General features: G+C 40.7%; 1 protein-coding gene across 2 annotated transcripts in view; it reads right to left on the minus strand.

Moving 5' to 3' along the window:
* GRIN2A (glutamate ionotropic receptor NMDA type subunit 2A) overlaps positions 1–18,940 on the minus strand; it is a 520,859-nt gene that overhangs the window by 150,164 nt on the left and 351,755 nt on the right. For both annotated transcript variants that reach the window (XM_006146507.1, XM_006146504.2), the window contains exon 6: positions 151–356. In XM_006146507.1, coding sequence (XP_006146569.1) covers positions 151–356 — 206 coding nt within the window. The remainder of the gene's footprint in view (positions 1–150; positions 357–18,940) is intronic.

Genomic DNA, 18,940 nt, shown 5'->3' on the forward strand with positions numbered 1-18,940 from the left:
TGAGTCTTTCTCAGGCTTATGTTATACATACTGCAATAGAGTACACTTATATTACCTTTTCCTATTAAGTTGTAGATACTGTTATTATCAGTGGCACAGGCTATTTTAAAGGACTGGACACATTTGGCCAACAGCCTCCCTGACACTCACTTGATTTTGACGAACTTCCGACACGGCACAGTGTTCCTCACACACGTTTCAGTCAGCGGGTCTATGTCTTCCACGATGACAAAAGGGGCCTCCTCCAGGGTGACGATGCTCAGATGGTTGTCATCTGGCTCACAGTCAGAAAACGACTTGTACCGTGGCCACACAGCGTGCCTCAGGCTCAGGGTCTGATTCTCCCACTTCCCCACCTGCATCATAAACACAAAGAAAGATATACCTGTGCTTTCCTCCACCACTTATTTCTAGAAAGGCAAGCCCTTCCCCAGAGGAGACACAGGAGAAGAAATGTAGCTATCCAAATTACATACCTCGACATACACATCTGCTTGTGGGCTAAGAATGTAAAAGGTAAAGAGAAGACAAGACACTAGACAGCTCCCCATCCCAGCCCCATTCACAGAGGGATTAAATCTGGATCTCTGTGGTTGGTGTCCAGGGGCTGATGCTTTTAGAGCTCTCCGGATGATTCTAATGTTCTCATGTTCAGGAGCACCACTATCATGGAAACAGCATGGACTTTTAGAATCAGAGAGGTCTGGGTTGGACTCTCCAACTCTGCCGCTTGCAAGCTGGACAAGTCTAGGCAAGCTCTTAATCACCAAGAGCTCCTCTTTTTGTTTTTTTTAGGATTATTTTATTTAACTTTATTTATTTATTTATAATTTGAACAGAGAAGGCAGAGAGAGAGAGAGAGAGGAGAGAGCAAGCAAGCTGCCAGGTCTGGGACTCAAACTGCAGTCAGCCATGTGGGAGTCCAACACCCTTAACCACCACACCACCTGCCGAGCTTCTATTTTTTTAAATCTGTAAAATGGGCACAATTCTACCTTCTGCTTCATAAAGATGTCATGGGAAATAAACAAAGCAAAAGCCCAGTGCCTGGTGCATAGTAGGAATTCCATGCTATTTTTAAGTATAAATTAGAGAAATCTAAAAGATAAAAAGGTGTTAAGCAAAAGGAAAAATAGGAAAGGGGAAAGGAAGATGAAGCTGAAGAGTGAAAAGAAGGAGAGGAGTGGGAAGAGATCACACCAGCAGGACAGGGCAGGAGAGGAAATCAGAAGCACCTTCAACCCTAGGTATTCTATTTAAGTTGCAAATTAAGGTGAACTTTTATTAATCCTGCACAGAATGCAGACTGTTACTGCTTAGCGTACATCAAGACCTGTCAAAATAGAATCGATTGTATTCCCTCTGAGCAGCAGTTGGCATCTTAAGGAAATCAAATTGAAGGCTGTATGTTTTGAACCTTAATTTTATTTGACAGCTTATTGGCACTGTTCACATACACAGCAGGAGAAAGCTGCCCGGGCATTGCACTTTCTCCTCCTTTCTTCTGCTCCTACGCACAATTGCTTGACACCACAGGTCAGGGCTTCATTTGTAACACTAACCTCAAGGAAAACACCTCATCTGAAAAGCTAAGTGCCACATCCAGGCTTGTCTGTGTTGACATGATCCACTCACCTCTTCTCCTGTAACACAAGTGTCACCAGAAATGAATTTTAGGCCCTTAAAGAGAATTTGGACATGCCATACAACAGGTGATGAGGCGAGGGAGAGAAGAGATCAGTTTTTCCAAGACCTCATTGTTTGGACTGGAAAGTTTTAGCCGAGCGGAAAAAATCATGCAAATGGCTAATTACAAAGTTGTCCAGTTTCACTGACACCTTCCTTTTTAAGGCAGGAAGGGCAGTAATTTGGTAAAAAACAAACCTGTTCTTCTACCCACACTGTGAAGGGTAACCCAGGCTGAGGAACATGTTGAGCCCATAAAAATCTGTACTCATTTAACATGGGTTTATTGGACAACTACTGTGTGCCAATACCAGCCTAGAAATAGTGCTGGTTGACTCAGTGCCATTCCAGCCTCTCAGTTGGCTGCAGAACAAAGACCAAACTGATAATACTAATTATGCAGATAGAGAGAGATCCATAAGTTGTTCTTTTGGGGATGGGTCGTACCTACCCTGTTCCTTTTCTTTATCTTGGAAAACTTGAACACAACCTTCAAGAGGGGCTGGGTAGTTCTGTGGGTAAGGGAATGACTTTTGAAGTCAAACAGAAGTGTTAATCCTGGCTTCACCCATGAGCCAAATAATCTTGGGAAAGTTATCCAACCTCTCTGAGCTTCACTTTCTCCATTTCTAAAATGTGGAGAGAAACAGAGTATGCCTTTGATGATTGTAATGAGGTTTGAATGAATCAAAAAAGTACAAAAAGCATGGAGCACAGAGTGTGACATGTAAGAGCACACGGTGGCTGCTGAAATTCTATTGCTGCTGTTTATGTAAGCTTGTAAGACATAGCTCAAATATCACCTTATCTGTGAAGTCATTCCTGATTGCCCTGGTAATACAGAACTTTGCACCAATCTTCCCACAGCATTTTTTATTTTTTGAATTGGCAGAGAGTCCATGCACTTGTCAGAGAGAAAGGAAAGAGAGGACAGAGAGAGAGAGAAGCAGTGAGGGTGAGAGGGAGAGAACTCACCCAGTAATGAGGCATGGTCTGGCTGTAATCCCTTTCCTTCATTTCTCCATCCCATCAGGATTTCGAGCATGCACTCATAAGTGCCTAGGTTGTTTTACAAGCCTCAGGGCTTGGATTCAAACAGTGGTTGGTCAAATGGGACCCAGCTCCCTATACACAGTTCTTAACTACTGCACTATGGGACTGGCCCTCCACCATAGCATTTTGATACTATAATTACAACATCACTTTTGAGTGTTTTTGTGTAGACAAGCACTGTGTCAATATCACAACTGCATTTAATCCCCACACATCCTACATGGCAAGAATTCTTATCCCAACATCAAAATTTATGGAACTGAAGCACAAAGAGGTTATGTGACTTGCTCAAACTCACACCACAAGGAAGTGGAGGAACCAGAGTTACAGCTAAGGCTACCTGAACCCAAAGGTGCTTCCTCACTATGTACACAGTACTTACATCAATTGAGATTTTGTGACCATGTGATAGCTCCAAGGCCTTTCCTTCCTTGCAAAGATAGTTCATAAAGTCTTGAGATAACATAAATGAAGGCAAAATCCATTTAGTTAGCAGAGTCTTTGGTAATGTCATTGACCATACTGCAAACCATACACTGTGGGAGTCAGACAAAAGTTCCAGCCCAAGGCTGAGTCATAGAGAGAGAGTTTACAAAGTTTTATAAGTTCCCAGGGCACAATACCTTCCTAAATCTCATCCAAGTCCTACTCTCCCTGACGAACATGTTTATGTAAGTACCTATGGTCGGCCACGGAGGATGGAGGCAAATGATAAGTGGAAAGACCTTGACCAGGAGCTGAAGCTACTGAGTGAACATTGCCCTAGATACTGAGAACCCTTACCTCCTTCTCTGAGTTTAATTGGCTCCTCAATACCCCATTCCATTGTGTGGGTAGGTGTCAAGCCCTGTGCTGGATACTGGGGATATGGTAGTGTGAGCAATAAAGTTTTTGCTTCGGGAATTTTTATGCTAATCAAGACATGCAAACTAGGAAGAAGAAATGAAACAAGGGTCTAAGAGCATTTAGGGAGAAAGAAATAAGCAAAAAATCCTTGGGGAGACAGTACTTAAACTGAGATTGGAAATTCAGGTTGAGTTGGAGGGGGGTAAGGGGTTGGTTGACAGTGAAGAAGGGAAAGTAGTTCAGACAAGCAAGGGCCAGATGATGCAAAGCCTTGTAAGTATTATTAAGAAGTTGGGAACTCCCCTATGAGTTTGCTACAGGCTAAATGTTTGTGTCTCCCTCAAATTCATATCTTGAAATCCTGACCTCCAATGTGATATTATTAAGAGGTGGAGATTTTGAGAAGTGATTAGGTCATAAAGGCAAAGCCCTCTAAATTGGATTAGTGCCATATAAAAGTAGCCCTTTGCCCTTCCCCCAGGTGAGATGCAACAAGATGACTGTGAACCAGGAAGCAGGCTCTCATTAGACCCAAAATCTTTTGGTGCCTTGATCTTGGTTTTCCCAGACTCCAGAACTGTGAGAAATATTGGACTGTCAGTGAAGTCATGATACATTTTTGCATAGAAAAAAAAATACATCATTACTTTTCCAACAACTCAATAAATTTCTGTTGTTTATAAGCCATCCAGTCTATGGTATTCTGCTATAGCTGCTTGTATAGACTTAGACAGAGTTAATCTACTTGGTTAGCCAGAATGGAAACAGATATACGGAAGTCTTCAAGGATATATGTCCATCTATAACCTGCCCAGAGGTAAAAGCACTATACCCTTTTAATTCAAGTTGTGTTTGTTTGTTTTCAGTATGGAAAAATGTTAGTTTATACAAAAGTAGAATAATAAACTTCCATATTCCCTTTACTCAGTTTTAATAATTACTAACTGATGGCCAGTCTTGTTTCATTTATACTCCCACCCAGTCCTCTCATATTATATTAGAGGAAATCAGATATTATGTAATTTCATTCATAAATCCTTAATCTGAACTAAATATGAAGTATTTACTTACCTTGACAATCTGTGTGTTCATGTATATGTGTCACTCATTGGTTTATGATTTTCCAGTCTAGTAGAGATTTTATTTGTATGGTGATTGGCTTCTATGTCTATTTCTTACACAGAACCTGTCACCTGGAGGAACTTAATGAGTAGTTGTTGATGGAATGTATGCATGTATAGCCTGACCTTTTGTTTAATGAATTATTTTATTTAACTTTATTTATTTATTTATTTTTTATTTTTATTTTTATTTTTATATTTTGAGCGATTTTCACTGTAGGGCGCATGCACTTGCCAGACAGACAGAGAGAGACATAGAGACAGAAAGCGAGAAATCACCCCCAGGGGGGATGGTCACGCCGCAATCCCTTCTCCTCCATTCTCCTCTCGGGATCTTGGGCACGCACGCACACGCGCCCGGCGTGAGTTTTAAGCCACCGGGTCCGGGACACGAACCACGGTCGACTATGTGGGAGTCCAGCGACATAGCCATTACGCTAACTGCTGGTTCCCTTATTTATTTTTATTTGACCAGAGAGGGACAGAGAGAGAGAGAGAGAGGGAAAGTGAGAGAGCAAGTTTCCAGATCTGTGACTCGAACCACACTTGACCATGTGAGAGTCCAGCACCCTTAACCACCATGCCACCTGCTGGCCTCAATAGCCTGACTTTAAAAAAAAATATCCACAAGTCAAAAAATGTTAGTACAATGATCAATGTGTCCATATGTGTGCAGCAGCTATGGAATCTTGCACCCTAAAGCAAAATACTGAAGTATCAAGGACATGCATTCTTTCCCTTTCTCTTACTGCAACTTCAGCCTCCTAGTCTCAGAACCCTTGAAAGTGGCTGTCTGAATAGTCCCTGGTATGAAATTTATCCAAAAAGAGAAAATAATATCATGTTGATACCATTTGAAAAAGGACTCCAGCCACTCTGAAGTGTTTAAGGGGAAAGCAAGGTCTAATGGAATAAACCCCAAATAGAGAGTCAAGAAGCCTCAATTTCAATCGTCACATCTTCTCTGCTTGTTTCAACAAGTGTTAAATAGGCATGGAACATACATGCCCAAAGTGTCTTTCCTTAGAAATTCTATTAAAATGTAAAAACCCTGTGCACTCTGCAGATGGCAGTCACCAATCTCTGCTCCTATCTTGGACCAGATAGTGACTGCCTGTTAGCCTCAAAATCAGACCTGCTTCCTGTTCACCCAATCCCCTCCACAGTGGGGTACACCACACTCAGCTATCTGCGCCTTTAGATCAGGACTCCTGACCCATATAAGCTACTTTGAAGCCAGTACCAGAGTTGTACCACATCTCCTTCAGCAGTGCTTCTTAGGTTTCACTGAAGCAGGTAAGGTGACACAGCATAGTCACTACAACCGTAAGTTCCTATTTCTTGAACTCAAAGGGAAAATGAAATTCCAGGGCACTTTGCTAGACTTCTGGTTAGATTTATACACAACCAGGACAGGAAAGCACACTCGTGCTTTAGATATATGCACGTGTATGTGCACACTTGTGTATTAGATATATGCACGTGTATGTGCACACTTGTGTATTAGATATATGCACATGTATGTGCACACTTGTGTATTAGATATATACACATATATTTGCACACTCGTGTATTAGATATATTCATATGTATGCACATGCTTGTGTATTAGATATGTGCATGTGTATGTGCACACTTGTGTGTTAGATATATGCACATGTATGTGCACACTCGTGTATTAGATATATGCACATGTATGTATACATATGGATTCCCCTGACTTTTCCAGAATCACCTTTGTTGCTACAGAATCTCTCCCTCCTCTTTATGACACAAAGAAAGGGTTCAGAATCATTAATACTATAGACTTAGAGGTCAGACAGACAGGACAGGTTCTAATCCTGCCACTGCCTGGCTGTGTGATCTTGCATAAACAGCCTAACCTTTCTGAACCTCAGTTACCTCAAACAGGAAACCAAACAACATTTCAATTTTGTGTGCTGTTGTGAGTTTTGCACGTGAGATAATAACACATAATTGTGAACTCTGACTCTGAACACACAATTCGTAACACACGGAAAATTTTCTATACATGGTGCCATTATCATTAGTTCAACATTTTTTAAACCCTTTGGGAAAATGATGAGTCTTTTAGTAGAAGCACTGGTTGACGAAGTGAAGATCTGAGTTCCTGCTATGACATGCCCATGACCTTTGGCCTCACTGGGTTTCAGTCTCCCTACTTATAACAGGAATGAGGGAGTTAGGTTTAAACTAGATGATCTCTAAGATGTTTCAGATAAAAGGTTATGTACAAAGCACAGAGATGAGTCGTTCTCCCAACTCTCCTGAATTGGGGTCAGGGCAATGAGTAGATAATTGGAAGAGGGATGAAGGTAGCGGTCCTCACTTGATGTTTAATTTTGGATAGTAACCAGGACTTGAACCCAGACTTCATTATTAAATCAGCAAAGAAATGGAACTAGACATTTTTGCTGAGAAAATAAAAAAAGACTACAATGCAGAAATCTGACAAACACTGCCTTAGTCAGATAAGCAAAGCCAGTATCAAGAGAAATGAGTCATCTCGACAGTATGTGTCTTTGATAAGATATGACAACAATGGCACAGTGGTCTTCCTGTGTGATCTTTCTCCCCAGACCATAACATTAGCCTAATCCTAAAAAAGAAATTATCAGAAAAATCTCAACTTGGGTGCATTCTAAAAATATATTTGACCAGTACTCCTCAAAATTGTCTTTCTTAGACAATAATATCTAAGAAACTGTCATTGCCAAAGGGAGCCTAAGGAGATGCAATGCAACGAAATGTGATGTCCTGAATCAGACACTAGGATTGAACAGGAAAGGGGGATTAGATAAAAACTAATAGATCTGAATAAAGCATGGGCTTCAGTTAACAGTCTATCGATTGGCTCAGTAATTGCGATAGATTATACCATACTGATGCCAGATGTTAATAATTGGAGAAACTGCATGTGAGGTACATGAGAACTTGTACTGTCTTTGCCATTTTTCGGTAAACATGAACCTATTCTAAAATAAATATGTCTTCTTCTTTTCTGAATTCAAAAAGAAATTTTAAAACATACGTAATAGTCTTAAAGTTACAGAGTAGCAATCACCAATACTGTGAACACTGAAGCTTTCCCCCTGACTCCAAATATTCGCTGAACCACTTACCAACTGAGCAACTACTGTACATTGCTTAACATTTCTTTGCCTTAATTTCATCATCTGGGAAATGGGAGGATGGTAATGATATGATTCAGCTTTGCTGATAAGTCTAAATTAGTTAGTAAAGGGAGAGTACATAAAGGAATGCTCAACACTGTGTGCTATGTGTTACTACTTTGTTCTTTTATAAAAAAGACAAATATAGGTGGACAAATTTTTTTTTTTTGGAGAGGTTTTTGCTATAGGGCGTGTACACTCGCCAGAAAGACAGAAAGAGACAGAGAGACAGAAAGCAAGAAATCACCCCCCAGGAGGATGGCCACGCTGCAATCCCTTCTCCTCCATTCTCCTCTAAGGATGTTGGGCACGCACACACATGCATACAGCGTGAATTTAAGCCACCGGGACCGAGACGCGAACTGCAGTTGACTACATGGGAGTCCAGTGACATAGCCATTACACTAACTCCTGGTCCTTGGGTGGACAAGTATTTTAAAGGAGGGTTCAGATTATGTATATTTTAAAAGAATAATTTAATGTAATTATTTTTTAATTTGATCAGAGAGAGAGAGAGAAGGAAAGTGAGAAAGCAAGCCATCAGTTCTGGGACTCAAACCATGGTTGCTCATGTGGGAGTCCAATGCCTTCACCGTCACGCCACCTGCTAGCCCCACAGATTATCTCATGTTTTGTTTTTTTTTTTTGTTTTTTTTTTCGAGAGAGATTTTCGCTATAGGGCGTGTGCGCTCGCCAGACAGACAGAGAGAGACATAGAGACAGAAAGCGAGAAATCACCCCCCAGTGGGGATGGTCACGCCGCAATTCCTTCTCCTCCATTCTCCTCTCAGGATCTTGGGCACGCACACGGCATGAGTTTTAAGCCACCGGGTCCTGGACGCGAACCGCGGTCGACTACATGGGAGTCCAGCGACATAGCCATTACGCTAGCTGCTGGTTCCCTGATTATCTCATGTTTTAACTCCATAAAAGCCCTTTCTGATACTAACTTTAGTTGGATTTGGATGCCATTTTTCCTACATTATTTATTTCAGTCATAAATCACGCCTTTCTCTACATTTCCCCTAGGGTTTTATAATAGCCTTCTGCAGTTTTGCCTGTCCATCATCCATTTTCTAGCTTTTGGGTTAGAGCATATTGATTTCCCCTTAGAGAGATGCCAACCTCTGATTTCAAGAATGGCCATGTGTTATTTATTTGGCAAATCTGCACATTTAGTCCCCTTAGCCAGAGCCATTGGTTCAGGAATGTGCATGTGAGATAAAGTGAACTGATGAGTTTTCTTTGGGGCTTTGGGTGGGACTATTAGAACAAGGTGGTCTCTATAGCACTCGTCACAAGATGTATACAGAACTGAGAACTTGAGAGATGAGAACATTGAAGTGGTGATGCCATTGACTGAGCTCTTAGAGCAGTAAGAGTTGGCATTCACTGGAGGCTTCTTGTGTTTTTAGGAGATGGCTTTGGGGACCAGGGGACCAGTTATGGCACTATTCTTAGCACTGTTAAAATTTTTATAAACTTCCAATACACAAGAGAAAGTTATGGACAGACTGGTTTTTTATCTTTATCATAATTCTTTTTTTTTTTTTTACTTACAAATAGTCTCCAATTTACCTAAATAAAAAGTGTAGAAAGAGAAAAAATTTTTTAACATTCAAAGTAAACTGAACTTTGGTGATAAACCTTTGAGCATTTTCAGCATATACACTGAAGTTTTGAGGACAAAGAAAAATAATTGACCTTTGATGAGGGACAGTGATTTTGCTAAAAGAAACATAAAAAGAGGAAATTAACTTTGTAATGATTTTTTTTTATCCATTCTTATTAATAAAATTTAAATACAGTGCTTTTAGGAAGCTAATTGCTCTTCAGCTCCTAGAAGGTTTTTTTCTGAAAGGGCAGTGATTACTTATCGAAATGTTCAGCCAATATTTTCTCAGAGCAAGATAATTTCATCTCCAGAAACTGTATGTCTTAAGTTAATATCCACCCCTTCATGTCTGGAGAAATTCACAGATGTCACAAAGGCTGCAAACGCCTGGGAGAAATTAGGTTAATAGATGTGTGTAGCTCTTTGTTCAAAGGAATATGAGTGTTTGATGTTATTTGATCTATTTATAAAATGCTTACAAGAGACAATTAAAATACCTCATAACTGGTCTCCTGGTCTCCAAAGCCATCCCCTGAAAACATGCATCTAAATAGCAAAATCATAGATCTGTCCCTGATCAAACCTATCCAGGACTCACATTGTATGTAGAACCAAACCTAGACTCCCCTATATAAAGACCCTCTATAAGTCCAATCAGCCTCAATATCTCCCTTTCTCTCACTATATCTCTTTCTGTCTCTGTGTTCTCTCACACACTCTATACCTACTCTTACGATAAACACAGTGTATGCTTCCACACACATACACTTACATCTGCACACACAAACATCTACACTCATATGTATACATATAGCTGTACATTTATATATAAAGCTATACACACATATACACTCATCAACAAACTTATACCATAAACACATATACATGCACATTGCCATTCACAGCTAAACATACACACATACCTAACACACACGCATATATTCACACCTTTACAAACATGCATACACACACAAGCACACACACACACAATACTAAGCTACAATGATGAACACAATTTTCATCAAACACACCTTAAAAAAATTCCCACTTCCCTGCCTTTGCCTACACTATTTTCTTCTGCTTGGCATTCTCATCTTGTCATCTCCACTTATTGAAATCCTACTCATTCTTTTCAGGCCTCACTCAATTCTCAGTTCTCCCATGGAGCCTAATTCTCCAGCTGAAATTCATTTTGGCATATTCTGTGCTTCGGGAACTTTCTCTCTTTTCTTTGCTTGTTCATTCATGAATTCTACACATATGCATTCAGTGCTTTACACGGTGCCAGGCACTGCAGGAGGCCCTGGGGCTACTCTGGTGAACCACCCTTAGAGAGAACCCTCCGTCTCAGAGATGCCAGTCTGGTTGGAGAAGAGAAGTAAAAGCTCACTGACAATGAAGCGAGATAAGTGCTGCGCTTGGGGTAGGCACGGGATGCTACTGGAGGAGCTTCGTATTCTGAATAGAATCAAAAGATGCTTCCTACAAAAAGCAACTTTCCAATACAAGCCAGGAGGGTTAGTGTGTCTTGTTAAATGTTTTTTACCTTGATTATCCAGGGGATAGTTGAACATTTTTAGTCGGGGGGTATATTAGAACACTGCTTCCCAATGATGCACAGAAGCGTTTGTAGCTAAAGGATTCTGAATACAGAGCAACAGCAGTGGAGGCAGCCTCATGAATCTGGATGATGGGCGCCCACAGCAGTGAGGATGGTGTGAACCCATGAGAACTCAAAATGGCAGAATGAGTGGATTGTTCAGGGATAGGGGTTGTGGAATATCCAAGCTAGCCCATGGTCTACCACCACGGGACCCTGGTTGGACGTGCTGTCGTGCTCACCCACAGGCCAGCTCAATAAATATTTGCTGAACTGAATTCCATTCTGACTACAGCATACCATCAATTTTTACTTAGAACTTAAAACAAGGAATGTTGCCTGTTTATTCAGTTCTTCTCCTTAGAGACAAGACAATAAGGATTGTGAAATTAAAAACCAGAGAGAAAATTTATTAAAACCGACAATGGAAGCAGAGTTCACGCTGCCTGTGCTCCAACTAGACTGGGCCCAGATAGCCCGTTGGGTGATTTCATAAGCAAGGGGAAACCGGCTTACAACAAACACTTCACGTAAAATATCGGAGAACATTTCACTCTGGACAATAAATGGTGATTTACTCCCAAGCTGCAGGAAAATATGAGCAATTAACTCTTCAGGAAGATGAATTTGAGAAAAAGCAAAACAAACAGGAGGCGTATTTCTCTCCACCTGAAATGTAAAGACTTCCAAAGGACATGGGATAAATGGCCATGAAGGAAATGTAAAATGGCTTAATGTCCTTATTTAACATAGTAGCATTATCATCAATTAGCGTCATCCCCGTGACTCTGCATGCACATCCAATGCACAAACAAACTGAGAGCGGGTTTACAAACAGTAATGTTGTATCCTCGGTTACATCTTGAAACCAAAACAGATCTGAATTTGATTGATCTGGAAGCTGCAACAAGCATGTGTGAGCCACTGTCACAGCTTGGTATTAAGTTGTAATGTGCTCTATCTGGAGTCCTTTGCAGTTGAGCTCAGTGATTTTTTTTTTTTCTTTAAACCAATACCTGATCTAAAGTTCATTCAAGACAGCAAACTGCTAACACCAAATGTCACTTCGGAACTCAGTTTTTTCCTGCGTGGTATATGTGAACAAGCTTCTTCTCCAAGAGATTGCTGAAAAGCAGATGTGGGTCAAACCTATTTTGTCTTGAATGCCACAGGAACTCAGTTGGCCACTGGCAGAGTAAAACTAAGACCTGCTTTCCCCAAAGGTAACATGCCTGCTTCCTTGGAATGCAGTCTTAGATGGGATGATGGGAGGCAGTAGGATGGTCAAACGTTAGCATGAATGAGATCCTCTCCTTGGGGGCTGATGAAGAATGTAGACGCCTGGATTTCTGGAGTGTCACAATCAGTGGATCTGAGATGAGATCTGGGATCCTGAGGTTTCAGCCAGGTCATTCTGTTCTGGATGGTCCAAGGACAAGATTTTGAGAAGCACCAGGCGGACTATACCTGGCAATGGGCAGGATTAAATGCAGCACAAGGAAAAGATAGAAATCTCTCTTCTTGGGTTACTTATGTAACCAGTAGCAATTGCCAGCAGATCTAAATGAGTTTAATCAGCTATTAGAGCCTTAATTAAATTCCTCTCAGTTGAAATTTCAGAATTGCCTAATTGTTACACAGCTCACATTGGAGCAGTTGATTTTTTTCTCGAATAATAACTGCTCTCAGGATAATCTAATATCTTTACGAGTGATAATGTAAACTATCTCAGAATCCTGCATTGATCAGGTAATTCATGGAGATGTGCTCTATTTCCATTCTCCTCTTGAGACTCAGACAACCGAAAAGTTCGATGCTTATTTAACCTCAAATTGAAAAGTGAAAGTCTTTGGTGTCGCCATTTTCTTCAGGCATTCACTTATAATCTCAGTCTTCCAGAGTTTCTTTGTTCCCAGGTCCCCAGGGACGAGTAGAAGTCCTGTTTCTTTGGTTTACTTTTAATTCCTGGTGTGCTCTTAAAAGTGATGGGTTCTGGTAATTAGCTAAAAAGTTAATAGTGTTTTCTTTCTCTTCTTTGGCTTCACATCAGCATGATACAACATCACAGACTTGGAAAATCAGCAACAAATAAAAATGAACTCTCCCATAATCACTAATTAATTTTCTTAACGTGCGTGCTCTTGAGAGTCTTTCACTATGTAACTTCAGGATCCAAGGGCTATATTAGTAATTATTAAATAATAAGACCAGCAGATGGTGTAATGGTTATGTCTCTGGACTCCCCACATAATTGTTCGCAGTTCGAGTCCCCAGCTGGGCACATGTGCGTACATGCCCAAAACCCTTAGGAGGAGAATAGAGGAGAAGGGATAGTGTTGTGGTCATCCCCTTGGAGGGGGGTGGTTTCTTGTTTTCTATGTCTCTCTTTCTCTCTGTGTTTCCAGCAAATGCATGCACCCTATAGCAAAAAATCTCTATAAATAAATAAATAAATAAAAACAATGAATAAGCATAATCATTGGCATTTATTGAGGTACTGTGATCACCCCAACAGGTATTTTCTCATTTTAGCCTCATGATTATATAAGGAAAAGGACATTATTATCCTAATTTTTGAGACCAGGAAACTGAACTTAAATGATTAATCAAATGAGTTGAAAGGACCTAGAATCTGAGCTCAGGCTGTGGGATTTCAGAGCCTGGGACCATTGTAGGTTGCCATCATATCTGCCTTGGGAAATAGTAAGGCACAAATGAGCAGTCTGCCTTGTTGAGGTATCGTCCATGCATCTGCCAAGAAGAGAGAAATTAGCACCTCCAGAGTGATGTGCCGAGAGTTGAACACCTGGATTGTAACTCCATCTGTGAATAGCCTTTCACCTTCAGAGGGGGGCAAGGTTTTTCTTTCTCTTCTCTGCGCAATACAGGAGGAAGGGAAGAGCAGCCAGCCTGGTCTTGTGGTTTGCAACTCTGCTTCCTCGGTTTGCCCATGAATTGATTTTTCTAAGGGTCTTGAATTCCACAGAAAATGCCTCTAACAGGAGAGCTGCAGTGAACCCTACTTTACAGGCTTGAGGTTGAATTCTACCACTACTAACGTGGACATCCAAAAGGAGATTAGAATAATAGATGTGGGGGTAAGAGAAACTGCTCAAATGTGAAGCGCGTGACAATTTGGTAACTTGGGGATTTCAACCAAGAGGAATGTAATTAAGGCTCTAACAGCTGGCGACACTTCTCCTTCGCCTCTGTGGTAATCTCCATTCATTACGTAAGGGGCCTCAGAAGGCAGGATTCCATCTTCCCTTTGCATCATGTCGTATTTTCAATGCTGACAGTCAAAATGACACAATTCTATTTACATTTGCTGTATCTGTTATTACCAAAACACAAACGTAAACTTGGTTCAACTCCTTAAAGGGCTGCTTTGGTGAAGAAAACCGGAATGCACATAGGTCTAGAAAAACAGTTGAGGAGGAAATCGGGACAATCCCCAAAGCTGGAGTTGGGGCTGGGAGGGGTTACACACATAACGTTGAATGAGAATTTTACCTTAGGTAAGTCCTCTATTAAAAACAGCTATAACTATTATTATTTTTAATGCCTTCGCAAAGACAATTTAGAAATACAGTAAAGGTTTTCTTTTGACCTTCTAATGTACTTTTTCTGGGTAAATTTCAAAGATCAGAGTAGCTTCCAATTTTAAGATAAATGAAATGCCATTGGCAATCTGGCAGAGTAAATGGCCCTTTTGAGGAGTATTTACCTGAATGCCATCTAGTGGTTCTGTTCCCTCAGCAGAGTTGCCAATACAAATCAGAGAGTGGTCAAGAGATGGATGCTCTGATCCTGGGCTGACTGCTGAGAGGGCCTTTCATTTGTTAGGATTCTCAACTCATCTTACTAGTCTGAAAATTATATGATTGAACATGAATACAGATATGACTTCTCTTACTGAGACAACTGTTTTCACTAGGTCATTGTTTTCTTGTTTGTTTTGTTGAAAACCTTGAAAAGTGGCAAATTTTAAGACTGAGTGTGCAACAGTTTTTAAAAGCAGATAAGGTTCAGGTGATTAAATTGCAGACTAAGGGAGCAGGAGCCTTCAACACAGCAAGCCAGACTGGAGGGATGGAATAGCCCAAAAGCCGATGGATTCTCTCACTCAGCATTATGTAAAAAAGCTAATTCCATTTGGATCTCAGCCCTGAACATTCAACGTTAACCTCATTGACAGTGTCTGTGGAGCTTTCAAATAAGGTTATAGGACCTGGGGGTATCGATCAACTGAAAAGCATTTCATCCCCTCACCCATGAAAAGTTATTGGTTCATGAAAGTTGGAGCATTTGGAATTTGGTGGCAGGTCTCTGATGGGCATTTGTTCTTTTGTATCTGGAGCAAAATAATAAATGTAAATCTTTGAGATGGCCATTTTCCTCTCTCCAAATGAAAAGGTGAGCCAGGGGTTGGTGCCTGAGGCCCTGCTGGTTATTACGAGGATGCTACCCAAAGCCCTTGTGCCTGGGTGAAATCCATTGCTGTGATGAAATGCACGCTGATCGGAATTTCAATTCTCCTTAGATAAGATGGTATTTTGACAATCATTTTTCTTTGCTCAGCTCTGGCCCCAAACTACTTTGCTCCAGGCTTGTCTGAGCCCTAAAGTATTCCAGCAAGAGGATCCTTTGAAATAGTAAAGCCAACAGAAGATTTAATGGTGGGAAACAGTAATAAGCTTAGCCACAGCTTTGCCCACTGTTAAAAACATGATTATTAGAAGGCAGTGTGGGAGAGGAGGATTCCCACAGGATGGGCCAGATAAGACTCGCTATTTTAGAACACTGAGCCTAAGTAACCCTCAACTGTCAATCCAATTTCACCCAAGCCAATTATCCTCATCTCAGACATTAATCAACAATTCCAGAGCCCTGCGGAGTTACCGGGAGGAAATGAGAATAGCAGTGACCAACCATGCGACTACTCAGCATCACTTTTTCTGCTGAATTATATTGGCAGACTCAGCAGTTTAAAAGAAGCCGATGCTTGGAGTCAGAAGACCCAACTTCAAGTTCAACTATGATGCATATAAGCTATGCCACCTTAGTTACACTAAACTTTATAGGTTCACACAAATTGCATGCAAAGATAGAATCTCAATATTGAATGTTATAACCAATAAACAAAGCAGTTCACTAGGTTTTCAGTTACTCAGGGTTGGGTTACATTGATTAATTGGTTTGTTCGTTCAGCATATGTTTCCTGAGAGCATACTATGTACCATAAATCATTCTACCATTATGATATAGCAGTAAATAACTCTACACCTGAGGCCACCAAATAGCAAAATCTCTATTTGTTTTTGTTTTTGTTTTTGTTTTTGTTTTTTTGTACAGTTCATGAGCTAAGAATGAGTTTTTCATTTTTAAATGGTTGCAAAATTTGAAAACAATAACATTTTGTGACACATAAAAATTATCTGAGATATTAATTGAAGTGTCCATAATATTTAACTGGAACACAATCATGTTTCCTTATACCCGGGGACTTTAGAACATCCATGGAAAAATGGAGTTAAAGTATAAATTTATTTTGGCCTCCCAAAAATTGAAATCCATGCACAGTTTTGTCATAAGGCAATGTCTCCATAAACTGTTTGAAGATCTCCTCATAATTGTTTTATGTTTTCTTCTGCACTAAAACAGCAGAGTTGAGTACTTGCCACAGAGATAGCTATGTATTTACAAATATATTTACTAGCTAGCTCTTTACATAAAAAGTCTGCCAAGTCCCCCTCTAAGAATCCACCTACCAGTAAGGAAGATAAAATAACCGTAGAATTATTTGTAGAACGGAATAGAAAATGAAAAATGCTAAAGGGTCAAAAAAAAAAAAAAAAGAGTGCAGGGGCACTTCAGAAGTGAGAGATCAGATCTGAGAGGAGGAGGAAGTCATGAAACAAGTGGCAAAGGAAGTGTGGATTCTGCAAAGATGAAAAATCAGAATGAAGAAAAGGGACTCATAGGTTGGGAGAACAGTATGGACAAAAGCTTAGAAGCTGAGCTTGAGGGACATGCCTGTGAGCTGGGAGGTTGTCCAAAACACACTGTACAAAGGAGAGGCGCAAGAAAGAGGAATAAAGGGAGGTGTTGGGAGCGGATTACAGAAGTCATTGCACGCTGGGCTTAAATCCCTACGTGCACACTGGAATTTGATTGTATTTGTGTTCAAATTGGCAATTGCCATTGGGATGCCTTCAGAATTTACTTAATACTGGGGGATAATATTGGTGATTTTATGGTACTTATCATTCCCCACATATTTTGAATTTGACCTGTTTTCAAATAATTCATGGTTTTTTTCCTTCATTAAAATCAGAGGTCAGGTTTTTTGCCTTCTCTCCATTTACCACCTCCAGTCCTTTTTATCTCTCCATTCCCATGAGGAAAATTCACATAGAACTGCTTGATTTTACTGATTCTAAATTCAGAAACGCCACAGCTCTCACTCAGCTATACTTACATCTGTTTTTCAACAATATCTTGACCTCTGAGCCTATCTATTTTTCTCCCAGTCTACTTATTCATGCCTCTACTTCCTGCCCGTACTAGTAGACCTCTCCATCAATCATTTTAACAGATATTTTTGCCATTCCTACAATTATCCTGTCCTTGCTTTGTCCTCTGTCATGCCCCCCCAGAACCCCCACACATACCCAGCTCCGAGTCAATCCAGCCACTTTCTCACCTGGAAACCAAGTACAGGTGGAGAGCATCACAGAACCACACAGATTAATGTCACTTCAAATTTAAGGACTCCCTCTCTGGCTAGAAATCCTTCTGTCTTTTCCTAATTGCATCTCTACCATTCCCTAGAAACTATTTCAAACTTTCACACCTGCCCACAAAACTCCAAGCCTGCCAGCTCCATCTTCATACACAGTTGATGAATCTGTCTCTTATTTTATTCTAAGGATAACCCACAGACTTACCTGCCCCTGCATTCACACCTTCCATCTTCCCTCCTTCAATAATAAAAAAGAGGTATCTCTCTTCTAGTCTAAAACTAATCCCATCACTTGTTATCTCCACCCACCTCTTCTCTAAACTTAGTCTCACTAAGACTTTCCAGTGGCTTCCTCTTCACTAAATCCAATGAGGCTTATTGCGCATGAGTCTTCCATGGCATTGGACATTGGGGGGGTCCACTTCCATCTTCCATGGAGTTTCTCTGCCCTAGACTATCATGATCCTACTCTTAGCCAACTATTTCCTTACCTCTTTGGCTGATCTGTCTTTGCCAAAATACAAGCTCCTCTCTCCGAAGATGTCTTACATGACTTTACCCTCCCTCCTGCCTATAGACATCCATGCTCTTCTGCTCCATAGTCTTGAGTTGTCCTCTTAATATTGATAGCCCTCAAACTGACTGCCTTTATGAGCTCTTTACTACTGCCTCCAAGAAACCTCAGATTCCACAGGCTTAGAGTACAATTCATCCTCTTACCTTTAATCATTAAAAAAAATACAGTTTGGGGGCCAGCAGGTGGCACAGTAGTTAAGGCACTGACTCCCATGTACTTGACCACAGTTTGAGTTCTGGTCCCGGTGGCTTGAAACTCACGCTTGGTGTGTGGGCATGTATGCCCAAAATCCTGAGAGGAGAATGGAGGAAAAGGGACATTGTGTGGACATCTCCCCTGGTGTGTGATGTTTCTGCTTTCAGTCTGTCTCTCTCTGTGTCTCCAGTGAGTGTATGTGCCCTATAGCAAAAATATCTCCAAAAAAAAAAAAAGTTTTTCTCCTGTCATCTGCCCATATGAGTTCTTGAAATCCCAACTCTAGAAATATTCCTTAATTTCACTCT

This window comes from Tupaia chinensis, unplaced genomic scaffold, assembly GCF_000334495.1.
Source record: "Tupaia chinensis unplaced genomic scaffold, TupChi_1.0 Scaffold000182_1, whole genome shotgun sequence".
NCBI classification, from domain to species: Eukaryota; Metazoa; Chordata; class Mammalia; order Scandentia; family Tupaiidae; genus Tupaia; species Tupaia belangeri.